The 27,451-nt window shown below is 40.7% G+C and overlaps 1 protein-coding gene across 3 annotated transcripts; it reads right to left on the minus strand.

Annotated features, from left to right (window-relative positions):
- Positions 1–1,727: 1,727 nt before the first annotated feature.
- LOC134288144 (nuclear factor related to kappa-B-binding protein) lies at positions 1,728–26,160 on the minus strand. Of its 3 annotated transcripts, none has more exons than XM_062851937.1 (10): positions 25,922–26,160; positions 25,078–25,848; positions 23,137–23,307; positions 20,086–22,956; positions 13,606–14,605; positions 12,771–12,999; positions 10,968–11,178; positions 10,634–10,906; positions 2,117–2,285; positions 1,728–2,060 (listed from the first exon to the last, which is right to left on the minus strand). In XM_062851937.1, the coding sequence occupies exons 2-10, from the start codon at positions 25,837–25,839 to the stop codon at positions 1,858–1,860; spliced, it is 5,889 nt and encodes a 1,962-aa protein (XP_062707921.1). In that variant the 5' UTR covers positions 25,840–25,848; positions 25,922–26,160; the 3' UTR covers positions 1,728–1,857. The 3 variants fall into 3 exon arrangements, with proteins under 3 accessions (XP_062707921.1, XP_062707919.1, XP_062707920.1); XM_062851935.1 differs by having other exon boundaries at positions 1,728–2,063; XM_062851936.1 differs by having other exon boundaries at positions 1,728–2,063; positions 25,078–25,865.
- Positions 26,161–27,451: the final 1,291 nt, after the last annotated feature.

Below are 27,451 nucleotides of genomic sequence, written 5' to 3' on the forward strand. Positions count from 1 at the left end.
CCCGCACTAGCTCAGTGTAAAGAGAAGTTGTGATGTCCAACACGAACAGAAACTGCTATGAAACAGAAAAGATAGTCTTGTTGTTAGGTGATTTATAGTGGTAGAATATTTCAATATTATTTGGTATTCCTTAGTACACGTACTTAAAATTTAAGCCTAATTACTGTAAAACTTCAACAGGTGTAAAGTGTTACGTGGGGGGAGTGTTACGCAAAGTTGCGTACCTTAAATTTTAAGGCTACCTCAGTTATACTTGAGAACCACTGGGGTTCAGTTCCATACACTTGACGAGCAAAATAATAAAACTGAATAGGGATTTTCAGTATAGCCTGGAGGTGTTCCCGTGATAGGTCACCGAAATTGTTAGTGTATTATAAGGTAAATGTATTTATTTATACTAATAAATTTTATGTTTAGCTTTTTAGCTAACTGAGACAGAACATGTCGTGTTTGCTGTAAGAGTCGGTTTAGTCCCAAGAAACACCTCCCGCAACAGGGCTATAGCCCACCTAACGGGCGCCCAGTTAAAACGTAGCCCACCTAAACGTAGCCCAACGACCGAAAGTTGACTGTAATTAAGTAATTAACATTTTCTCAACGAAAAACGTCAAAATATAAGATTTGTTCCGCATTCAAATATGCTCCATATCCATACTGAGTAAACAAGAGCAACTAGTAAACATTTTATAAATTTATTTGGAATATAAAAAACTTTACGATTTGAGTGGTCCTGAGGCGACTTGAAAATCAATGTTTTTACTAAAAAAATATCATAATTTTATGTTATAATTTTGAGCGTTTATTCCGCTTGATTGAAGTCATTTATGAGATAGTCTTGTAATAAAAAATAAATAACTTTTGAATGCTCCAAAAATACGTTCAAAATTGAAGGTGACCCATCTTGCCCCGCGGCCGTTTATATGGAGAATATATGGAATGTATCGCATAAGAAAAATGGCAAAAAACCATTTTATTTTGTATTTCCAATGAGAGTGAATAATTTTTCTATCAATGCCCCAAACTTTTGTATATTCATGCTGGTCATCTAACAAAATTATTAACATAATCAAAACATGAGTAATGCGACCGAAAATGGCACTGACCCATCTTGCCCCGCGACCCATCTTGCCCCGCCCCACCCTATTTGGGTATTATCCCGACCTTCACGCTTTTGGCCATATCACTGTAGCTGATACCAGCCGTTTTCCTCGTGGGTGGGTTTCGTTGTCCAGATACGTTTTTCTGAGGCGCGCGGTTTGAGGACTGTTGGGCGCGCTCTTTCGGATCCATATGGTGCTACACCCTTTTTTGTTTGGGGTCCTCTGTGGCGGATTTGTCTAGGTCGTTTCTCGAGCGTTTTGAGGAAGTGGGCTCGCTCTCCTTATTCAGGATTACGGGCAAGGCCTCACCCGCATAATTGAAAACGTTCCGTTGTTTGGTCTAAACTATTCGTTACCATTTTATCAGATATTAGCTATTTGTAGAACCATTCATGTGTAATTCAAATACTTGATCGACCCACCTGAATTTCTCTGCTGGTGTCGTTGACGGCGGTCACCAGTAAGCCCAAGTACACGAATTCTTCAATCGCCTCGATTTCATCACCGTCAATAGAAATTCGGGGTAGCGGGCGCGGTAATTCCTCCCTAGGGCCCTTTGCCATCATGTACTTTGTCTTGCGCACTTGTCATCCCTCGGCAGTGATATATAAAATACCTTTGATAGCATTTGTAGTTTCAAATGACTTTATTCGAACAATATAAAACTTTGACAAGCAAATCTATACAAATATCAATAAATAATATACAATATACACTTTGACAATCATGATGGGTTTATGTATACTTACAAACTAGATTATTTTGGGTTTGGGTCTAAATTTATCTCTACATTGGGATCACTGGGGTTACTGCTACTACTTACACCAGCATTGTAAACATGATATAACTTGCTGTTACCATCAATAGCATTATCACTAACACCTAATGTCGTTGCGGTGCTTATTGTAGAAACCGCAGGTTTATTTTGCGTTGCAATAACTTGTGGCCTAAGTATTGATCCTGCTAAAAATACTCATGAATAATAAATACACAATAATATTATTTCATGTTTTTACCTTTTTGTTGATTATTAACTGGTATTACTTTCAATCGTTTTATATTGAAAGCACCCCCTTGGAATCCTTGTGGGACGATTATTTGCTGTGTTACTAATTGGCCTCCTTGTGTTGCAAGTACTACTCGTTGAGTTGGTTGGTTCAACCGAATTCCGACCTTTTGTGTTGCCTGAAAGAATTTTAGTTAAAAAATCCCTATTTTAGAACGGTATAATAGTTAGGGTTTGAAATAATGAGCAATTTTACGAAACGATAACAATGTTGATTATGCTATTGATATTCACGTGGTAGTGACACTACCTCCTGTAAAATTTTTATTCATAAAATCGGTTCGTAAAATAGACTATACAACAATAGTCCAAAAAATATTGTCAACGTGAAAAGTTGTTGTTGTTTGTTTATTACCAGAGATTTTAACCTTTTATGGATCATTCATCCCGTAACGTGAAAAGTGTATTTTCTTTTTTTAAGGTTCCTAGCGGTACGCCGAGGGACTGTTGCGTACTCCTATCACTGCACTGAACGAAAACCCCATCCCGAAATCGACTGATTTGTCCGACCATCCAGTCCAAATTACCAAAATCGTGTTTTCGAATGACGAACCAGTCATACGGCAATCATCCTAAAAAGCGGATGACGATAATCTTTTTCGCGTATGAGTCGACGCGCGCTATGTAAATGAATATTAGTTGCAGAACGAAGGCCACACAGATGCACCGAATTTATTCATCGATAGCGTAACAAGTTCCTTGATCGTGACACCCGGGTCGTTGACAATTTCGTGTCGCATGTGTTGGACATGCCATCTTTTTGGAAAAGGGTGCCCGCGAGGGTACCCTGACTACTAAGCACATCATGTTTTGGGAAGGATAGCGGTGACATTAATGTTATCAATCGCTAAAAAACAAGGTTGCTCGACCATATGGTCGGCAGTCTATTTTCATATCACTGTCATCCGGTTTCAGGATGACATCATTCGGTCGATGGACCATACGGTTTCCGACCGAATGTCGTTAAGGGGCGTGATCGTATCGCCTCTCAGTCGATTTTGGGCGGGAGGTTTCGATCAGTGTGTGCGCACAATTGTCTCGCGTCTATATGGAGGAGCACGATGCGTTTGCGCGGACGACCACGCTAACTCACACCGACACAGCGGCTGTGTTGGTCGCTCTCAAATCGACCCTCTTTACATGCCGCACATTTTGTGTCTTGTCATGTGTGGAAAACACACATTCTGTGGAACGCCCGGAATATGGAATCCGCTTCCATATTAGTTTTTGTTTATGAAATTTAGAAAAAGATTCAATTTTCATGATTTTCAGAGATTATTTCCATCGAATAGCTGAAGCAGTTGAAAATGCGTCAAAAACATTTCCATTTCCATCTGCTTTCCAGCTCTTCGATGGAAAAAATCCCGAAAATCCACCTCATGTTTACATGTGCCAAACTGTTTGGCCGCGGCTCAGGAGACGTTTGGCTGCGGCCAGAGTGGACGCGTCACGCGACGCGGTGCGGTGCGTATTTGATGCGGCTTCCAACGCGACTTGATAGCCACAGTGAACGCGGTGCAACGCGTCTGTTCGTAACGGCGGTGACATAGTAGAGAGTTGCGTGATGCGAAGCGCAGTGCGACGCGTTTGCGTTCGAACAGTTTTTGTAAGCGCCAGTGCAAAATGCATGGTGAGACGCGTTGACCAGTCAGAGTGAACGCGAATCACAGCGTCGGCAGCTGCGTCAAACCATTCCGTCGAGTACTTTCACGCGCGTGCATGCACAAGTTGCTGTACGGGGAACTGATGGTTGCTAGGACCGTCTCATGATTCTGTGCGCCTGGTGTGTGGTGTGTGCTTTTTGAGTGTATTCGTCATGACGGGGTTGAGTCAGGTGTGAGTTTGGTCGTGGTTTGAGAGTTCTCATTATGCTGATGGTTGTGATTATAGTGCTGGGCATCGGTAATTTTGCTTCGGATACACGTCACAAGGCGCGTCACTGTGTCATGCTTCGCGTTGCTCGACGCGTGTATGAAAGCTGATCGACAAACGCGTTGCGCATCGCTTCACGCGCCGCCTTACTATGTCATCGGCCTAAAGCAAGCTGAAAAGTTTTCATAATTTCCGCCACCTTTACACATGAATACTGACCATAACTATTTTAGCTTAGCTTAGCTTAGCTTAGACTGACTGCACATATCTATGGTTGCTACTCCGTGATTGACCCGAACCAATGAAAGTTGCACAATGTATCAACTGAATAATTGACTAGAAGTGGTCAAAATTCTCACTGTGCACGCTTCAGAGACTCTATTTAACGGTACAATAACGGCGCCGGCCACGTCCTTGCAGTCAGGTTGGAAGAGGGCAGGAATATTAGTATCAACCTTTGTTATGTGAAAGTTGGCGTTTACCGCACGTCTCCACCAAAGGTTGAAGGAAGGGCTGGTTGTTAGTAAGGAAGGTATCGTTGGGTCTGGATTCACTTTGATAAGTAATATGACCTTTTGTATTTGAATCATGCCATGCAGGCTGTCGCGCTATTATTCGCTTTACGCGGAAAGCAAACAATCGACTACCCACGTCAGGTGGTCTCATAATAAATTTATACTGCAAATGACGGGATAAAATATGCAATCTGACGCGCTATTGTTTGCTTCACGCCATAAGCAAACCATCAATCATCCACGTTGGGTGATTGTTAAATATATAATATAAACCACGCGACAAGACATACAAACTGATTCGCTATTGTTCGCTTCGCGCGGGAAGCAAACAATCGACCACCCGTACGGGTGGTCGCTCAATGTTTACTACAAAAGACGTCACAAAACCTCTCCGGCATACGCGAATGACATTAAGACAAAAACAAAAACTGAATCGCATTCAGCAACACGGGCCTCCGGATTCCACACGACCGAACCACGCAAAGGGAACTGAATTCATCTTCCCGCCGGCACACGCGAAAGACATAACGACGAAAAACAACAACAAAAACTGAATCGCATTCAGCAGCACCGGCCTCCGGCTTCCACACGAACGAACCACGCAAAAGGAACTGAATTCATCTTCCCACCGGCACACGCGAATGACATTACGACGAAAAACAACAACAAAAACTGAATCGCATTCAGCAGCACCGGCCTCCGGCTTCCACACGAACGATCCACGCAAAAGGAACTGAATTCATCTTCCCTCCGGCACACGCGAATGACATTACGACGAAAAACAACAAAAACTAAATCGCATTCAGCAGCACCGGCCTCCGGCTTCCATAACAACGAACCACGCAAAAGGAACTGAATTCATCTTCCCGCCGGCACACGCGAATGACATTACGACGAAAAACAACAACAAAAACTGAATCGCATTCAGCAGCACCAGCCTCCGGCTTCCACACGAACGAACCACGCAAAAGGAACTGAATTCATCTTCCCACCGGCACACGCGAATGACATTACGACGAAAAACAACAACAAAAACTGAATCGCATTCAGCAGCACAGGCCTCCGGCTTCCACAACAACGAACCACGCAAAAGGAACTCCATGAATACTGACCATAACTATTTTATTTATTAATTATTTTATTAAACTCACCATAATTATTTTATCTTTCAAATTACAACAAACGGTGAGAAGTTTTGTTAAGATTTTTTGGATATTGGATCACTTCACACCATCAATGTATAATTTCCAACTCGGGTTGCAGAGACAGTTTGTGACAGGTTCGCCTTGACAACCAGTAGGGTAAAAACACTAAATTTCGCCCCCCTAAAATTCTGCTCTAATCTTCGCCACTTCATACATAAAAAATGGAATTTGTATGGAGGGTGCGAAGACTAGAGCAGTGGCGAAGTCTAGTGCTTTTACCCTAGCACACAATCAAAGCGAGCTGTCTCCTCTCTATCGGTTTAAAAGCCATAGCATTTCAACAGTTTTCTAGAGTTATCTAATGAAAAATTTCCAGGAGATATGTGATTATTGTGCTCAACCTAAAATTAAAAATGAACAATTTATCTAAATTTACCTTCAACTGCTATTTATTTCAGATGATTCAGAAGAGGTATACATTTGGGACAATGGTGATTCCCTAACCTCAAATCTACCCGTCCTAGAGGCACAAATTTTGAAATTTTATGAACAAGTGTGCTTGTAGTCAGAGCTACCACAGGGTTGTATACGTAAAAAATGGCACCCCTTCGTTTTTAAACAGCAATGCAATGGAACAAATTTGTTAACTCAAAAATACACGGTCAGAAAATTCACTCATTTTCGAGCTAAAGTGGGACAACTCAAAATTGAGTAAATTTTTTTCCCAGCGATAGCGCTGGCCCAAATGCGAAAATCTCATCAGTTTAAGCCGTTTAATATTCTTGATGATGCGAAGAATATTATACGGCTTAAACCAGTTGGATTTTTGCACTTGGGCCAGCGCTATCGCTGGAAATGCAATTTACTCATTTTTTGAGCTGTTCCAGTTTAGCTCAGTTTTGTGTGAATCTTACTCATTTTAGAGTAACATTTTCTTAGCGTGTAGTATATTTTTATTTTGAAACAATTTTTTAAGCTTACAGCCCTAGTAGAATACTTCGAGAAAGCAAAATAAACGAGAGGGTGCCAACCGTTTTTGTGCATGAAACATGGGTAGGGGTAATGTGAAAGCTCTGCTTGTGATGAATGTAGAATGACAGATATTTCGATTATTTCCGTTAAGTCTTTAGTCATAAATTTGAAGGAATTACTGATTTTGTTTCGCAGAATAGGTGAAAAGTGAGGTTACGAGACGCCACCGGATAATAAACATGTGGTATTATTCATGTTTATATTATTACATTCACATTTGAATGCATTTGAAAAACAATTTCGTAAAATTAGCGCCATGATTTGGTAAAAACGGACGAAATCCACACAAAAATACAAAATTCTCCGCGCGAACCGCGTTACTTCCGCATCAAAAACAGTGCATGCACTGTTTTGTCGTGCGTCGCGCGGCTAATCGCTTTCCGCTTCGCATCGTTCCGCGCGCACTCTGGCATGCTATGATTGTTTTCCCTGTATTCTAATGAACGGAGTTCTGCCGCGCGTCGCCGCGCGACCTGTCAAATGCCGCATTGCACCGCGCCGCGCCGCGTGACGCGTCCACTCTGGCCGGCACCTGACTGTTCCGTTTCCACCGAGCCGCACAAAAATGAGTATGAGGCCGGGAACACATGGAATGTGTGTGGCGCGCACACATTTTAAACACATTCGGTCATTTGTGCATGTGTTGCAGCGCTCTGTGCGTTGCCAACACAGCCGATGAGCGAGAAAAAAATAGCGTGACCAAACAAACACCAAAAATCGTTTGAGGGTTTCAGCAAAATTTTGCTGAATTTTGCCGAGCTGAAGGTTTCAGTAAAAATGTTGCTGAAAATCAGCAAAATTTGCTGATTCTTTCAGTAAACTCTGCTGATCACCAGTAACGTGTTGCTGAAATTCAGCAAAATTAGCTAAAAGTTCAGCAAAAAAAAATGCTGGACCCCACAGCTCGGCAAAATTCAGCAAAATATTGCTGAAAGCGTTGCGTGTGTAGGCCTTTGGATAGAATAGCGAGCGCAATCCTTCAGAAGCAGTTCACCAGCCGTGCACGGAAAATGTCGTCCAGTAAGACACTGTTGCGTACTGACTCAGAAGGTTGCGGTAGAAGGTGTGAAAGATTCGGAAGTGGTAGATTTTGTACATTTTAATATGGGATGCTCATGATTTGTTTTTCGCACATTAACATAAAAAACCGCAATTTTTATTATGGGGTTGAAAACTACGTTGAAAATGACGACTATTCATAACGTTAACTCAAAAGTGATGAAAAATCAAATGAGACTGATATGTGAGTGGGGCAGTACAGTGATAGGTAAGTAATATTTTTAAGGATGGCCAAGCGATACTTGCAGGATGGAATATTATGTCCATTGACAAAGTTGTAAATCAAACAAAAAGCTACAAGTCTACCAAATATCCCAGTCCGATACAAAGCCTCCGAAACGATCCATAGGTGAAAGAGTCAAACTCCTGTCCAGCGACCCAAAACATTATTGAATAATAATTATTGTTTATTTATCGTTGATTGATTAGGGTCATAGAAACAATTGTTTGTATAAGCGGACTACGACTCATTGATTTCGTCGCCTCCAAAAATATGGACATACGTACGTAGCATTCTTTTCCAACACCGCCTCCCTTATCGTTACACCTGGAGATCACCATCGCAGATCGACCACGTTCTGATTGGCGGACGGCACTTCTCTGACATGATCTACCGTGGCGCTAACATCGACTTTGACCTCTATCTGATGATGGTCAAACTGCGCCCACTATTTGGAAATAAATCGCTTCGCGGTGCTTACTTACCTTACCGATCAGGCTTAGGCCGGGGTGGCCTCTGCTGTACATAGTAGCCTCCTCCATTCCACTCGGTCCATGGCTGTTTGTCTCCAGTTCCGCACTCTGCGTAGGGTCCGCAGATCATCCTCCACTTGGTCGACCCACCTAGCTCGCTGCGCTCCACGTCTTCTTGTACCGGTCGGATGACTCTCGAGAACCATTTTAGTCGGGTTGCTGTCCGACATCCTGATGACGTGACCCGCCCACCGTAGCCTCCCGATTTTCGCGGTATGGACGATGGTTGGTTCTCCCAGCAGCTGATGCAGCTCGTGGTTCATTCGCCTTCTCCAAGTCCCGTCTTCCATCTGCACTCCGCCGTAGATGGTACGCAACACCTTCCGTTCGAAAACTCCAAGGGCGAGTTGGTCCTCTGCACGTAGAGTCCATGTTTCGTGCCCATAGAGGACGACCGGTCTAATCAGCGTTTTGTAGATGGTTAACTTCGTGTTACGGCGAACTTTATTCAATCGTAGAGTTCTGCGGAGTCCAAAGTAGGCACGATTTCCTGCCACAATGCGCCTCTGAATTTCTCTGCTGGTGTTGTTGTCGTCGGTCACCAGTGAGCCCAAGTACACGAATTCTTCAACCGCCTAGATTTCATCACCGTCGATATGAATTGGGGTGGCGGACGCGATGATTCCTCCCTGGAGCCCTTTGCCATCATGTACTTTGTCTTCGACACATTAATGACTAATCCGATTCGCCTGGCTTCACTCTTTAGTCGGATGTACGTTTCCGCCATCGTCTCAAATTTACGAGCAATAATATCAATATCATCGGCGAAACCAAGCAGCTGAACGGACTTCGTGAAAATCGTCCCACTCGTGTTTATCCCCGCTCTTCTTATTACACCCTCCAAAGCAATGTTGAACAGCAAGCACGAAAGACCATCACCTTGCCGTAACCCTCTGCGAGATTCGAAGGGACTCGAGAGTGTCCCTGATACTCGAACTACGCACATCACTCGATCCATTGTCGCCTTGATCAACCGTATCAGTTTATCCGGGAATCCGTATTCGTGCATAATCTGCCATAGCTGTTCTCGATCGATTGTATCATACGCCGATTTGAAATCGATGAACAAGTGATGTGTGGGCACGTTGTATTCGCGGCATTTCTGCAACACCTGGCGGATGGCGAACATCTGCTCCGTTGTAGCGCGTTCACCCATAAATCCAGCCTGATATTGCCCCACGAACTCCCTTGCAATCGGTGATAGTCGGCGGCATAAAATTTGAGAGAGTATCTTGTAGGTAGTGCTCAGTAGTGTGATCGCGCGGTAGTTCCCGCAATCCAACTTGTCGTCCTTTTTGTAGATGGGACACACGATACCTTCCATCCATTCCTCCGGTAGTACTTCCTCCTCCCAAATCTTGGTAATGACCCAGTGTAGTGCTCTCACCAGTGCTTCTCCACCGTATTTTAGAAGCTCGCTTGGTAGTTGATCTGCTCCAGCGGCTTTGTTGTTTTTCAACTGGCCAACCTGCTCCTCAATCTCTTGGAGGTCAGGGGCCGGAAGTCTTTAGTCCTGTGCACATACTCCTAGATCTGTTACCACGCCACCTTCGGTACTTGCAACGTCGCCATTGAGGTGCTCATCGTAATGCTGCCGCCACCTCTCGACCACCTCACGCTCGCTCGTGAGAATATCCCCGTGGTTATCTCGGCACATGTCGGCTTGTGGCACAAAGCCTCTGCGCGAGCGGTTCAGCTTCTCGTAGAACTTTCGTGTGTCCCTAGCGCGGTACAGCTCTTCCATCGCTTCGCGATCTCGTTCTTCCTGCTGGCGCTATCGCTTCGCGGTGCACATATTCATGAATGCAAAAGATCGCAGGATTACATTTGCCAACCTGTGTTTTTTAACCTTTCAAAAATCAAGATTGACTCTGCGGCGCAAATAATGTAAATTTATCTATCGAACCTTGTATCGACCCCTTCAGCAGCTTTTAAAAAAATTGCCGTGGACCTCCCTTATTCTTATGTTTTTGATTGATTTTACATCAAATGCATTTTAGAATCAAGACTGAATTTTTGACATGATGCAGTGCACGATGTGAAAACCCCTTAGTTATACTTTTCGTCAAGCTCGCTAAAGGAATAACTTACCTTCATGGGTGTCGCCACCACGGTTGGTTTTTGTAAAACGGAACTAATTGTGGGCTTTTCTGGTTGTTCCGTGGCCATGGTTGGAGCTTTCACCACACTAATACCGGTATTCGTACCCAATCCGGTACTGACTCCAGGTTGCTGGGCAAACGATATCTGCATTTGGTGTGGTTGACGAGGTACAGTTCTTACTTTTACAAGTTGATTGCTCAGCAAAAGTTTCTGTGTGGATGTATTGCTCCCTTGTTGAGCATTAACTATGTTCACGTGTCCCTAAAAAAAACAAAAATGAGTTCAGCGATTAACTTCGATTCCATTAAGAAAAATAAAATACCTGAGATACAATATTGCCTTGCACCTTGACGGCCTGTCTTCCGTAGACGATATTGGCAGGTTCAGATGAAACAGGAGTCGTTTGTACGTTTGCGAACACAGTGTTCGCTCCATTATGCTGGATAGTTTCAGACCTAATTGCTGGCTTGCTAGCTATTATGAGCGGATTTCCTCCAATAGTCGCAAAATTGATAGACGACGAATTGATGAAGCTGTTATGGGACATGTAGGAAAATATTATTATCATGACTATCTTTTTCTAAGTCAAAAGTGATCATTGAGGAAACAAAACAGAGTATTGTTTTAGCAAACTTGATATTTTTCATTGTGTTTGAAAGTACCTAATCTGTAAAAGTTTTATGACTTTCTTCTAATGACAGCCCTACTATCTTTCAAAGATGGAAGCTTACCAAGTTGTCTCTACTTTTGAGCTTGAGCGTTTCTTGGCCTTTAAATTCTTGAGCGTTTGATGGCCTATCCTTTTCTACAGTACTTTTCCGATCCATACTACAGAACAAATGGTGCTGAATCTTCAACTTTAATAACCATGAATGTCTCAGAAAAAAATAAGTTTTTGATTTTTCTCCATTTTTATTGGTTGAGTGCCCATCCCGTTAGATTAGGATATAATAACGGATGGGGGTATCAGGAAAACAAAACATTGAAAGCAAAGATTAGTATTATAGGTTGCCAGATAGAGATTAAACCGCGAAACTATGACTGAAATATGCGAAAGTTCTCACGTTCAAAAAATAATAAAAGTTTTAGCGCAGTTTAATTTTTGTTTTCTTAGATTCGTGATTTTATGGATCTTGCATTGAATACCTCAGTTTTTTTGATAAATGCTATTTACTTTATTGTCTACAAAATGTACAAAAAATGTCACAGCTTGATTTGCTATAAAAATAATAAACATGCTTTGACAAAAATAAATAGATATAAAACATACAAGACAAGACTCACACTCATGAAGCGGTATCAAATTACGTTACATAGCGAATGCTGTTCAAAATCGGACATCCAATGGCACCAAGTGGTTGTACTATTCAAGCTTGCCAACTTTGATTGTAGTGCCTTCCTTATTATTCAACCAATTCGTTTTTTTTTCTGTAATGATTCACATTGCCCACAACTGCATTCTGTTACAATTCAATTTTGCTGGTTTTGAGTTAATACCGAGCGTGGTAGAAAGGCATTAATACCCTGAAAGCACCTAATTCCAATTACTTTTTTTCGATTCCTTATTTCGTTTACACCATGCAAAACCAATAGAGACAACGGAATTAGGAACCGAAAGTGATTTAAATTGAGTGATATTACGGTTTTCTGACGACCCATCTCTATAAAATCTACTAGTTAGTTCTAGAAAAAATGAAGTAAATATCAAGTCGTTTTATCACAAAATTTACAAACGTAATCGCACAACAGTTAATACTACAAAGAAACACTGACTTCATAACGTGCTTGCAATTCTATGTTTTCCACTTCATTTTTTGACTGGTTTACAATTATGAATAATTAAAACAATAATTTAAACCTTCAATGCACAATGACAAAAGAATAATATTGCAAAAAAAAACGATGGCGTTAAAACATGTAAAAGTATTGTGTGTTAGAATTTTAAACAAAAGGTGACATGAAACATGAAAAATGAAGTATATCGTAAACCGTTACATAAAATTGAATCAGTTGAAAAATGACAGAGAAATCGGTTGAACATTTGCATGTATTTTACTTTGGTGCCATTTGGATCTCCGATGCTGTATCTGATTAGGACAACAATTAGCTTTTACCACGCATTTACCTAGTTCCATTCCGGACTTTTGCTGACAGCATCTTTGGCGCACCAGTTATTTTCGTGACCACTTGTGGAACGTTTTGTTGCTGCAGTTGCGCTTGCGTGGCTTGAACAGGTTGCATCAAATGGTTACCAGCTTCCGGCCCGTTTCGGAGGGCAACGGATGTTACAGGCGTATGGCTAACACTTGTTACCGCGCTATGACTGGTAGCAAGCATATGGGTTGTTTTGGGGTCTAAAATAGAAAACCTTGGTTGAAAAACGTTGATTTTTGCGTGACATAATTTGTGTAGGGTGCGGGCACCGGTTTTGGCCAGTCTAAGGGAAATCATTTTTATAAAAATAATCAATAATCCTATGAAAACAACCAATGCGTCAAAAGAAAGGTTTCAATCTATATTTTGAAGGAAAAATGCAGAAATCATGCCAATACTTGATTTTTGTATTAAAAGTGGCACTGGCCAAAATAGAAGTTCTGCCGCAGTTTTGGCCATATTCTTAAGTTTGGTTTCTATTTTGGCCAATCACGTGTATTTCTTATGGGAGTGGCCAAATTAGAAGCACCCTGGCCAAAATAGATATATAGGAGCAGATTTTTGAGGGAAAATTATTTTTTTCTTCCAGTTTTTAATCAAAATGTGTGGTTTTCACGGCAGTAATCATCATATTGTATTAGGATCTACTAATAAAAAATAAATTTACGCCGATTTAGATCGCAACAGGCTCAATACCGCACTATGGCCAAAACTCCGGGCTGGCCAAAACTGAAGCTTCTACCCTATCATCTAATGCCATGTTGTTTTTCTACGTGCAGTATAATAATTCTAAGAAACATACATACCCACGATTCTATTTGCAGTAGTTGTTATGATTGTTGGAGTAGTACAAGGCCCCGATGATTGCGCAACCGAAATTATATTTCTGTTTTGAGGAAGTACTGCATACTGCGCGATGGGCGAGCCAGAGGGTCCAGTACTGGATAAGTGAATTAACTGAGTTTTCATTGTTTTGGGATCCGCCAACCGTATTGCTGCATCTGTTATCTGCTGTTGTCTAGGCAGTATGCTGTCCAGTGACAATATTTGATTATCCCCAACGTTTTTCACCACTTTAGCCATAACATGTGGCGTTCCTGGGCTAACGTTAACCGTTCGTATAACATTTGGAGAAGCATGAACAATCGGTGTGGACGACTTAATGATTTGTGTGACCGCCGATCCAGGAACACCAGTTTGTAGCAAGCTAGGAGAAGCCTTGGACACATCTGCTAATACATTCATATTTGGCGATTGTTTAACAACATTTATTTCCTGACCATCATGTTTCAGGGGCAAGTTTATCGATTTTGCTATCAGAGATTGTTGCTGCAACTGCTTGATCTGGGCTTGTTCTTTTACTGTAGCAACAATTGGTCGTATTTTAGCACCTCCAGTACTGCTGATAACATTGCCAGCAGATTTGATCTGTATTACATGAGGATTGCCAACACTTGATCCAATTGTTTGAAACACCGTTGGGGTGACCCTGGTACTAGAGGATGAAAGAGTAAGAGCAGGAATCTTCTGTAATTGTCGTGCACCTTTTATTTGTTGTATACTCTGTGCGCTAGTTGTTACATTGGCGGGACTTGCAACTGAGCTGACGGACTGCCCCAGAATAACTGATTTAGAAGTGAAAACCTGCTTGTTCTGCTGGGCTAGTAGATTTTGCAAAATCTGCTTCTGCTGTGCTGGAGTCAAAACCGATTGCTGTCCTTTCGGCATGGTAATTGTGTTGATAATTTCCACCCCTGATGTTGGTATCCCGCTGTCTGTTTTAATTAACAATGACGATGGATTTGGCTGCAAAGCAAAAAAAAAGTATTGACAAATTCACCATCTAAGTTATTTATTTTTATATATGGGTAATTCTCTCGGAAACCAGGCCGCTATTTACATAAAGTCTGGGATTTCAAATTCTTCTTGATAAAAAAGAATGAAAACGACTTTGGTTGGGTTAAATTGATGGACCCCTCGTTTGCCAAGAGGCTGACAAGGTGACAAAAATGACGATTTTTCATCAAATTGCGCCTAATTTATCGCATAATATCTCAAAAATTATTGTTGTAACATATACAAAACTTCACATTTCTATGAAGGGAAAGTATTGACCTTTCATTTGAAGTTGAAAAATTTATGGCAGCCATCTTGGATTTGGCCGCTATTTTGAATTTTATCATTAAATCGCGATTTTCGCTGTTTTTTTTTCCAGTTCATTTATTTATTGGCTCACCCGCCGATACCAGCTTTACAGAGCAGACAATCTTATTAAAAAATAAAAAAAACTATTTCGAGTCATTACTGCTCTTATTTTTCAAAGAAAAAACTTGTTGGGTTGATGAGGCGCCAGTACCATGTTCCCTTGAACTCGTGTTTGGGGAACACTGCTCACTACAAACTTTTGTCCTTTCAGCCTTCTCTCGCTTTGACCGCCGCCGCTTGTTTGTAGCTTCAATAAAGTCGGATGATGAACTCGTCGAAGCATTGTCGTCGATGTTTCTTCAACTGTAGGTGCTTGATTAATTGGTGGGAAATCGGCCTCAGTAAATAGTCCGTCGGATGGTGGAGACAATGCGGTAGATGCTGTTCTTAGATGATTTACGAATGCTGCGCTGTTTGATTCCACGCACTTCTTGCCGGGGTGGATAGGTTCGTGGCAATGCCGGCAGGATTTAGATTGGTTCCCGTACGAGATCATTGTAATTTCATTAGCAATGGTAACGTAGGACGGAATGTGGCGTAGTAAATTCATTCGCAACACCCTCACGCCATTCGATATGCCCGGGAAATAGTGCATCCACGTTTCGTCTCTGATGGAGATAAGCTCTCCAAACTTCAACATGATTTCTTCGACGGTAGAATGGCTCACCGACGGAGGGAGATCATGTACCCTAACGGGGACAGCCTCACAATCCACGTATAAAGCAATTCTGAATTCTTTATCCGCACAAAGCATTGTTTGCTTCCAGTTATGTTCGGACTGGTAGCGCGAGGCAATCTCGTAAGACTTCATCTCGACATACACACAGTTGCGTGCATGGTGCAACTGGATGCTGATAACGTCATCATATCGTTCTTTTATCACATTAACCAAAAAAGTCTGTATCTTCCCAATCTCGGGACGAGCCGAGAGAACGCTAAAATCAATCTTTAACGTGTTTTTTCGCACACCGCACATTTTCCGAGTATTGCGAACGAAAAGGAATAAGACAAAAGAAACACGTCTGATGCACGCGAGGAGTGGCACATAAACTGAATTTTCGCTGTGTTCGCAACCACCAATTTCAAATCCGAACTCACTATTAGAAAGCTGAGAGTCTAAGCTTTTCAAAACATTAAAATATTTGGGCTGTAATTTACAGGGGATACAGGTTAAATTTTTACTTTCCAAAAAATGTTCAATTAGCTGTAACTTTTCGAAAAGGGCATCAAATATTTTCAAATTTTTACTGCAAGTTCATCAGTAGTTGTGTATCAGTAGTCCAAATTCTCGGGCTATTCTACACAAAGTTAGAAAGGTTCTAGAAAAATGTATAAGACACATTCTACGGGCCCCGTATCATCAATACCAACTTTTCAAAGTTGAGTAATGACATATTTGACATTTTTATCACATTCTACATTACTTTTGTCATCCAAAAATGTATTCGACATGATATTAGTATGACAATAAATATAAATTGAACGACGATTAAGATTAACATTAAAATCGTGATTTTAAGTCTTTTAGGCACACTTTTCATCCAAACTAATGTATTTTAAACACCAACACACTGATTTTTCAAAAGTATTCCATCATTTGTAGATAAATGTATGTAGATTTTTTAGCAAAAAAAGATTTTGAATCGGAAGACTTTACAACTTTGAAATATGGCTGATCATAGTATGGGTTTTTATTGCGTTGTAACGTCACGAAAAATCAACATTTTTAAATTTTATTCAAATACGGAAAACTTTACAAATATGAAATTTTGTATGCTCTTTGTACTCGAAAAGATCTTTCAAATGAGCTAAAAAAAAGAAAATCGGTTCACGGAAGCCTGAGTTTCACCTGGTTGAAGTTTGCGTTGTAACGTCACGAAAAAAAGTTCTGTGGAAAAGACCAAATCTTTCTGGCTTGGACGGCTTCTGAATTGGACAAACGTAGTTCTATATTCAAAACAGTTTCGTTCTCGTTGTGTATGAGCTCTTTTTCGAGATATCGTTTATAAATTGCGTACCATTGCCGGCTAATCAACTACGTAGATTTTCGAAGAACGGGGGAGATGGTGTTTGGCCAAAATCTACGATGTAATTGTACTGCAATAATGTAAAACCTTTCAATCGTCATCTAATACCACTCAAACCGAAAATTTCTGTAATATGAGTGGCCAACAGGCGAAACACTGACGAAACTACAAAGTTATTGAGTTGGTCAAAGACTTACAGTTGATGGACAGTTTGATTTAAAATTCCACCAACAGGCGGCGCTAGAGAACTTACAAATTTTAAATTTCATACATCTCAGGATCCCTTTTACATAAAAATACGATTTCTTCGGTAACGTTGTTTGGTAAGTAAAGGACTTGCAGTTGATTTACCAATAGATGTGAGATTTTGCCATTAGAAGACGTTAGTTTCCATTTTGCAAAAGCAGGCAAGGGGTTAGAATTTCTTGAAAAGTATTCTACAAGCTGGAGATTTATTCACTTTGGACATATTGTATTCAAATCAAATTGTAATCAAAGATCAATATATAATTCTTAACTCTCAAAATTTAATTTGATTTGATTCAATTATTCCTTAGATATAAGAGTTAATAGAACATAGTCAAAAATATGATTCTGCTTAAAGCGCTCCATCTTTGTGTAGAGCTGACCAACCAAGTCCAAAATTGTAGAAATTACAGATAACAAGATGAGGAACTATTAGTCAAAATTTGAGAATTTTTGATATATTTTATAAAAAGTTACGGCTTGTTGAATGTGTTTTGGGTAATTATTAAAAGTGGCATGCCTTTGAAAATTTGCAACTGCTACTACTGTGTGGCAGAACTTAATACCATGCGGCTATTAAACTGAAAGTCTAGTGATCTACCAAACAACTTTAATGAAGCAACCATCTTTCCAATTAATCACGATCCTAAGATAAGTAAAACCAAAGACACTAACTCTCTAAGTAATTATGACTCTGACATATATAGGATGGATTTTTTTTTTGTCAGAATTAGGTCTATTTGTCTCTGGTTCACAGAAATTGATGCCCCTAAGTGGTATGCAGATCCTCAGGTATGTCTTTGGTTCAATAACTGCTCGCACATCTTAAAGCGTTTTTAATTGAATCAATGACATTGCAAAAATTATTGAAAAAATGTTTAATTCGACGGCGTGATTAGTTTTATGCTGCAAAATCTAAATATTTGGCGGTGCGAAGTAATGACTATCAACGGTTTAGTCTTTGAAACAATATTAGATGAATATGGGTGGTACTAGGCCGAAGATGGGTACCATTAACCTTCATGAAGGAGTTTTCATACTGCTGATAGCAATAACTTGGCCCTCCGAGCCATTTATCACAAAACGGATTTTTAATAGAATAAAGTTGCTCTTGGAGCAGTAAAAATAAAGCAATAATATATTCACAAATTCGGACAATTTTGTCTGATTATTCTGATTCAAAAATGATGCGCATTTTTGTGACGTTACAACGCGAGCAGAACCCTGTTTGAAACTGAACGGGCGTTGTAACCTCACGAAATGTAAAAGTCGATTATCCAAAAACGAATCCGAAATGTATATGTTTTATTTCACTGCATTGAAGAACAAACCAATAAATTTCAATGGTGGGAGAAATTTTCAGTTTAAAATAAAAATCCGAGCAAATTTTTCAAGATGTTGGTTGCGCGGTAGAGGGGGTCGAATTCTAGCTCGTTGTAACGTCACGCTACAAATACGCATTTTAAACAAGATTTTCCAATGAAAACTAAATGTTAAATAGGTCAAACCTATCGGAAATTTTACAAGGAATCTGAATATGATAAAATATTTTGAGGTTTACAGTCGTTTTTATGAATTATAGTGAAAAGTCTGACTACGAATGCGTAGAAACGTTGTAACGTCACGGTAGAATGTGCCTTATCTCAACGGCGTGATGAGTTATATGCTGAAAATTTTAAATATCTGGCGGTGCGAAAGCGCGTTAGTCTTTGGAACAAACCTAGAAGAAGATGGGTGATACTAAACCAAAGATGGGTGCCGGTGTCATTAACCATCATGAAGGAGTATTCATACTATTGATAGCAATAACTTGGCCCTCCGAGCCATTTATCACAAAACGGATTTTCAATAGAATAAAGTTCCCTTTGCAGCAGTGAAGATAATGCAATGAAATATTCACAAATTCGGGTAAATTTGGCTGATTATGCTGATTTTAACATGATGTGCATTTTCGTGACGTTACAACGCGAGCAGAACCCTGTTTGAAACTGAACGGGCGTTGTAACGTCACGAAATGTAAAAGTCGATTATTCAAAAACAAATCCGAAATTTAAATGTTTTATTCCATTGAATTGAAGAACAAACCAATAAATTTCAATGGTGGGAAAAAAATTCAGAATATCATAAAAATCCGAGCAGATTTTTTAAGATGTGGGTAGCGCGTTAGAGAGGGTCGGATTCCAGCGCGTTGTAACGTCACGCTACAAATACGCATTTTGAACACGTTTTTATAATGAAAACTAAATGTTCAATAGGTCAAATATATCAGAAATTTTACAAGGAATCCGAATATGAAAAAATATTTTGCGGTTTACGCTCGTTTTCATGAGTTATAGAGGAAAATCTGACTACGAATGCGTCAAAACGTTGTAACGTCACGGTAGAATGTGTCATAATTATCCGATAATTAACTTTGATCTGTTATATCTCCGGATTCAATGAACCGAATGCAATGAAATTTTGATCATTCATGACTCATATAATGAACATTTGACTTAATTTGAAATTATTAATAAGAAAAAAAAGTTTTTCATTTATATTATGTTTTTTTAGTAAATTTATCTATTTTTCATGTGCGTCTCATAACTTTTTCAGCTAAAATGACGAAGAGAACAAAACTTTCAAAAATACCAAAGCTCCCTATTGTAAGACTCTCTGAAAACAGATTCCAAGGATAGCTATTTCATGCGACATCATCCCAGACAACGTCACGCCGGGAAGCAGCCTTTCAAAAAATACCACCATCTTATCTTTTTGTGACCCCACGAAAATCATTAACTGTAAAAAAAATGAACATTCAAAACTTACCAGAACATTACTGCCACTAGCGCTGACACATGTCACTTTCTGTGGTCTATTTGCAGTTATGACAAACGGCTCGGATTGCTGAACAACCGTCTTTGTAGTTGCATTGGGCGGAATCTGCGTCAGCAGCGACATAGGATTCTTGGGCTGGAGCAATGAAGTGGCTGCTTTCACAGTTGCGACAGTAGCAGGTGTTGCGCTGGGCGAAACATTTTGTACTCGGTTCGGTGGCTTTGTAATGCTGACCATTTGACTGGTGGTGGCGGTCGCCGGAATCAATCTGGCACGTGGTGTAGGGCCACTTTCCGTACCACCGCTTCCGACTCCAGCGGCTAGGGACACCGGGACAATGAAACTATGTGCAACACCACCACGATCGCCATCTCCGGCTGCCATTGATACTTGAACCGGAATTGTACCGGGAATGTTGCAAATGGTGGTAGACGTTGAAGGTGCTGCGGTGGCGGCGCTTATTATCAGGGGTTTGTTGTTAGGAACGGCCGTCGTGGTGATAATTTTCTTGGTTAGAATGGATTTGGCAACCGGCGCGTCGAGTTTATCCGTGGAAAGTATGGATTTGACTGGTCTGGTAATGATTTGCGGCTGAGTGTTTGTGAGATGGACTGCTTGGATTTTGCATGGCGTGGTTACCCGAATCGGAACAGCTTCTTTGGTTTGTGACATCGCAGGCGCACTTGTACATACGGTTATTTTGGGGGAAATGTTGCCCGTTGCTTGGATTTTAATGAAACAATCTTCGGTCGGTTCAGGTTGCGGGACAACTGGTGGATTTGGTTCCACAGTGCTTGTCGGGATGCCTACTTTTTGGGGTGAGATTAGTGATGATAAAGAACTGCCTGCAGTAGCCTTATCATTTGCTACGACTGTTGTTACGTTTGGTTTGATGAGAATCGAAGTCGTAGACAATGAAACGGGAGACTCTGAAGGTGTCGAAATGTTGCCTACATCTGGAGTAGGTTCACTCTGGACGCTATCATTTTCCATAGATGATTGCGAGTTACTCTTGATAAGTGGTTCGGATATGGCTTTCTTCGGCGTTGTTCCCAGAGATTCTTTGGACTTACTCTTCCTATAAACTGGCTTTTTATGCTTAGCAACACCTTGGTATTGATGATGTAACCTTTCAAACTCCTCTTCTGTCCTGTTTCGGTGTAGATAAATCCATATCTTCCGTTTAGTGTCATATTTTACGCACGGGTCGTGTTCTGTATGCATACGATCCAATGCTCCACTAACAATAGTCTGTAGAACCTGATCAGTTGCGGTTGGCGAAATGTACTGAGATGATTTTAGCAATTCGCAGATATCGGCCCGAGTGCCTTCACCGTTGGGCAATCTAGCGGTGGCATCGCGAACTAATGTCAGTATGGTAACAAAATTCGGCCTTTCCGCAACCAGCATATTGTGGCCGCGAGCTTTCGATATTCCAGGCACTTGCGTATAGATGCCTTTCACCGGTCCAACTACGCTGTTGTAAGAATGCTGTTTGTATGTGAACGCCATGTGTGGATTCTCATATCGACGTCTCTCTTGCTCACGGAATGATTGCACTTCTTCTTCGGTTGCCTTCCGGACGGACCAATCGGTTGGATATCGTGGCGGAGGAGGCGAAATAGTTCGTTCAGACGAACCATCGTCGTCCTCAACTGTAGTGCTGCTGTTTGGCGAGGCATGTTTCTGCTTAGTATTCGTAGTTTTCATCGGCTTGGAAAGAATTCTGACACCCATCTCATGGCGGCGCCGAAGCCAATACTGGCAAAGATCAACTAATCGATAGTCTGAATCCCTTGAAGCCCCAATCCATTGATATATGTTCAACTGGATTTTGTGCTCGATGTACGGAACAAAGTCATCCGGTTGGTCAGAAAATTCACCGGAAAGAAAAAGAATCGCAGAATGGAGCATATCATCCCATTTGTCGTCTGCTTGCAGGTACCAATCATTCAAAGCAGCAATAGGCGTTTTAAGCCACACATTGAGCTTAAGCTTCAGTTCGTCAATGGTCAAACGATGATCCGGTGTAGAACAAAACATATCACGCACAAGAGATAGGAAGCACTTATGTGTTCCCTGCATTAGTTCTGGCATCGATTTTTCGTAGGATGTCTTCTCAACGCTAGGCAGTACTGGCTGTAGCAGTGCATTGGTTTGTTCGACTGCGTGATCAACTGCATCCTCATTCAGTTTTGACAGTGACGACTTCATCAATGTGGTCTGGCTGTTTTCCTCTTCCGTTATTGATATATTCTCTGGATGCGGAGTTGAACGCCCAATTGGATCGTCTGCTACACATTCAATCTTCTCTTGCACTGGTGTGTCTGAGATTGGTTGGAAAGTATTCGACGATTCAAAAGAAACTTCTTTATTACCATCCATATCATCAGCCGCGACGATTACGGGCTGAACTGCAATGTTATTGTCTTCGGTTTCTTGGGTTGCTGTCAACCCAGCGTCCATACTATTTTCGTCATTTTCTTTCTCTGAATCAAGTCGAATAGTTTTAATATAAACTTCGGTTTCGCTGGCAGCCCGAGACGAGTCAGCTGTATTATTCAACGAAAGCGATTCGTCAGAATTGGCCACATCCAATGGAATCCGCTCTGCGCTTTTCACCGTATCCTGCGGTAAAGGTGTCAATATTGGTGTTTTTATATCACTCGAAGAACAACTCTCAGGATACGCAGATGGAATTGATACATTTAACTGGGACTTCAACTTTTCTTCCGGCATTGGGATATCTTCGGCTACGTTTACTTTCGGCAATGGCATTATACGTCGATAACCAGACGAAGCCTGTGTTCTAGACACCACATCCTTTAGTTTTATTTCTTGACAATCCAATTCCGGGTGATCCTGAAATGAAAATATTTTAGAGCTGTTACGTGAAGTAGTGACAACTACAAATTTGATAAAGTTAATTTATTATACTTATTACATGCTTTTTAAAAACTGATCTTACATGAAACTGACTAGGGTTTTAAACTCTAAGAACTGCAGTGAAACTTTCTATGAACAATAATAATAGTTACTTACCGGTTCTGTAATTTTACGACGCTTATGATGAACGAGAAGGTCCCGATAGTGATTGTCAGAGATGGAAACTTTGCCGTTCGGGCCAACCAGATAACCGGTGGTCGTTTGTTCGTCTTTGAAACCCAACGTATTAACGATTCGAACGTCGGCGCCAGGGCTTGCTGCACCACCCTATATCAGTAAAAGAAAAAAAAGTAGAGTGCTAATTGTGACCACAAATGATTTTCAAAATGTTTTTCTTTTCTCATTTCAAACTCATTCACAAAGACCCAATTGAAATACATTAGTTTGCAAAAACAACTAAAGGACTTCTTTAAAACATATGGAAGCAATAATACGGTGATAATACTTCAATTACTCAGTTTATGTGCAGTGGTACTATCAAACTTATTAACTGATAGCATTCAGTTGGCAGCCAATTTTCACGTAAGTCGGTGGTGTTTCCTTGCTTCGCTTTGTTTAAAATCGCAACCATGTGTGCTGTTTTTTAATATAATTTTTCACATTTTGTCCTATTTCTATACAATGCAAGCAGTTCGAGGATATTGTTCTATCTTGTGAAGTCTACTTAGAGAATCGACACTGCTTCCACGCAAAATACGTATAGATGTTTTTGCATTTACATATTTACCGTGCCTTTGTGATAGTTGAAATGCAAACAATGACAATGATTATCTATTAGGGCCCAACTGGAATATTGATTTCACTTCGTCGATTTTTTCTTAGTGCGCAGAAAATGTCATGATTTCTCCAAAGATTGTTTGGTTTAAATCTATAGGGGCAATACCTTGCTCCGGGAGTAAGAAGCACAAACAAGAGCACAATAATCATTTTGTGCTTCTGGTTTGTTTAGATTATCAAACTACATATCAAGAGAATTGAACAGAATCGATTTAGGGATTGGTCGTGTCAGTAGGCAGCAAAGAAAAACCTGTGGTGGACGTAGACGGCCGGATATAAGAAGCCAATAAACGGACGTTAATACCTACTTAACAAAATACGATTTATTAGATCTCCGAATTTACCGCGTTGTTACACATAAGAACGCTCACTTTGATCTGCTTTGTTATCTCCTATCCACTCTCGTCGTCGTTTTTGCTCTCTTATGCCGTTTTTCTTTTTGAACCTGGGTTGGAACTGGATTGGCGGAAAATGTGTAAACAAACAACGTCAAACAAACTTTAGTACAAGCGAAACCGAAATCGGGTTGGGGTTGAAACTGTGATCTGATCCAGTTCCAACCCAGGTTGGAACTGGGATAATAAAGAAAAACGGCATTAGTGTGAGTGGCTACGAGAGGTGTACCAATCGCAACAAACCATTGTTGAATTGTATTAAATAGTACGTTCCGGATAACAAATGTTTAAATTAAGATGGTATGGCACTTAAGATGCTATGTACGATAATTGATTGATTTATCTTTATTAGAGACTTTCAGCCCTTGGCTGATTCGTCTCTACCCAAGTAACATTTTTTAGTCAAACAGGCTTGAAGAGGTTCTAAAAACCATGACAAAACCAAAATAAAAGATATTAGGCTTTATGGCGGTTCTCAAAACCTCTTCAAGACTAATCAGTAAACAAAATGTTATCGTACATACCATAATATGCAATAAAGGTATATATAGGGTCTTGTACCATTTGGGCAGGTGTACCTATTTTGGATACTTGCTGCTATAACTAAGTCAATTTCAAACCGATTGATTTGAATTTTTGTATAGAGTTAGTCACGTACAGTATCTATCTCTATCCAAAAAATTAAAATCAATTGGTTTGAAATTGACTTAGTTATAGCACCAAGTGCGCAAAATAGGTACAACTGCCTATACGGTACAAGACCCTATACGGTTTCTTTTCTTCAAGTGCAAAATCGTTCGATCGCACGGGATCCGAAATTTCGATACAAGGGAAAAGTGAACTGTAGAACCAATAACGAACGTACCTGTACCGTGCCGAAAAGTCGTCGCTGCTTCCGTGGTATATAGTTCATCGTCCCGTCAGGACACTTTTCGTCGTCCGAAAGTATGTCGGGAAGATTCAATTGTTCGGCAATGGAGCTAACTTCCTGCAGGTACCTTTTCTTCGCCCGAAGGGCATTCGCCGATGAGAACAGTGGCGATTTCGAGGGGTAAACGCACTGCCGGCCGGACAATCCTTTGAGACGTGCCCCATGGCATACTGCCCGAAGGGTTCTCTCCCGGGATATCGACACCTTTCGGGCCAGATCCGTCAATCGTTCGCATTCCTGGAAGCGTTGCTCTCGCCGTTCCGCTTTAGCAATGCTTTTGTTTAGAGTAGATATCTCTGGCCTACAGTTTCCATCTTCTAGCATTCTCTGGAGCCGTTCCAACGGGCAAGATCCGAATCGAGTAATACGATTACTGAACAAAGATTCGATAGTGCTTCTTTTCTCGAACTCAACATTGTCCGTGAAAGCAGGCAAAAACATTCCCAAGTGCTTCCGTATCGGATCCGATAGGCTGTGCCACGTTTCCAATGAGAAAAATTCATTAAATACATTTTTGTCCTCGCACAGTTCCTTCGGGAGATTGATGATTTCGGTTGTTATCTTGGTCGACTCAAACTGCTTCCGGGCGGATTCTTTGACCGATGCACTGGAGTCGGAACTTGTTGACATTTGCGAAGACGACGAGTCGCCGGAGCAGTCCGAAAATTCGTCGTCGTCGACGGTGCTCTGATCCATGGTTTAAACCTTACAATAAGAGTGACCTTGATTAAAACATTCAAAAATAATCATATAATTTCATCACTTAATAGGTATTTACTTGCAGAACAGCTGAAGCACCCAAGTCTAACTAATTTTTGTCAAATCCACTGGTTATCCCAACAGGAAATTACTTCACCGTATTCAAAAATGAAACATATCAATCATTTCGAGTCATACAAGTCTTCATTTCTATTATTACTTGCCACAAATATTGAAAAACTTGCAAAATTAGTCCACACTTGATAAAAATGCGTAAAGCGAAGAAACTTTTATTTATTTTTTTCTCGGAAAACTTCAAATTTCAAACATCAAGATAAAAGAGCCAAAGGTGGTGTCTTACACGTTGATCGAAAAACAAGCATATTTTGTTGAAAAATTACATGGTCGAACATATAAAAAGTACTTATAGTCTATTTTACGCAACGACAACAGTGTTGATATTGATATTGTTCGTGCAGTTGAAAATCGGAATTTGTGACACGCGAAAATCGATTTTTCTCCTGAACCGTGTGTCGGCCGTACGTCGGGCACAGTGCGCTGGATAGAGGGCCAGGGCCGCTGTCCAGCGCACTACGTCCGACGTTAGGTTTAACGTTTGAATTTTGAGATAATTCGATTGTCGGGTGTGGGGAAACTTCGGGTTTCAACCGCGACGACAATATTAACACTCACGGGCTTGGGCGCAACCTTCTGTCAAATTTCCATTCATGAAATGAGCGATCAGCTGATCCGAAACGTCTCGTAAAATGGCTCATTGCTTATCCAGAGAAATCTTCCAACCTTGGCGGAGTGAAGAAGACAAAGAAGACCTATAGTCCATTTTACGAGCCGATTTTATGAATGAATTTTGACAGGAGGTAGCGTCAAATAACCCGTAAAAATCAATATCATCATCAACATTGTTGTCACTTCGTAAAATGGCTCATTCCGCAAACGTCAAACTGCTACACACTTTAAAAAGTATGCACACAACCTATCAACAAAAATAAATTGTTGAACATTTTAATTGTGTTTAATGGCATTCAGCAGCATACAAAAGTGCTGAAACTATACCTTATATAGTATAAAATAAAGTTACATATTGTGGCACCAATAATTGTGATTCTTGTTCGAAGAGTACTTTGAAGTAATGGATCAATAAAATAACTAAAACAGCCGCTATGGAATGTACAGATAGCGCCACCGTAGCCTTGTGTGTTTAACATAACTCCACTGCTGTCACAATGTTAATGTCCATATACAGTGGCGCCTCTGTTTACATGCGGTGAACGATAGAAAGCTAGGCTTCATTGATCCATTGGTAATATAGGTTAGCTTTTTGAGAGATTTTTGACATTTAGCATATTGAAGAATATCTCAGCCGTCTGTAAACCGATTTGAGTTCTCTTGGCAGCAAATGAAAGCTACAATATCCTAGTAGAACGCTCTGAAATTTTATTTCGATTGGACATTTGGTTACTGAGATATCTTTCGAAGAGTACTTAGGAGTTATACAACTAAACTTTTTCAGATTTTTAACAAAGTGTATCATACTAAATATCTCAGTCGTGTGTCAATCAATTTGGGTTCTCTTAGCGCCAAATGAAAG

Source organism: Aedes albopictus, chromosome 2, assembly GCF_035046485.1.
Source record: "Aedes albopictus strain Foshan chromosome 2, AalbF5, whole genome shotgun sequence".
Taxonomy (NCBI): Eukaryota; Metazoa; Arthropoda; class Insecta; order Diptera; family Culicidae; genus Aedes; species Aedes albopictus.

Bases quoted from the DNA above. Each gene is read 5' to 3' on its own strand.
- LOC134288144 (XM_062851935.1), bottom strand. From the start codon at position 25,839: ATGGATCAGAGCACCGTCGACGACGACGAATTTTCGGACTGCTCCGGC. The intron at 11,179-12,770 runs GTAAATGCGTGG...GTCCCATAACAG, and splicing joins AAAGTCCGGAATGGAACTAG to CTTCATCAATTCGTCGTCTA. The intron at 2,064-2,116 runs GTAAAAACATGA...GAGTATTTTTAG, and splicing joins AGTTAATAATCAACAAAAAG to CAGGATCAATACTTAGGCCA.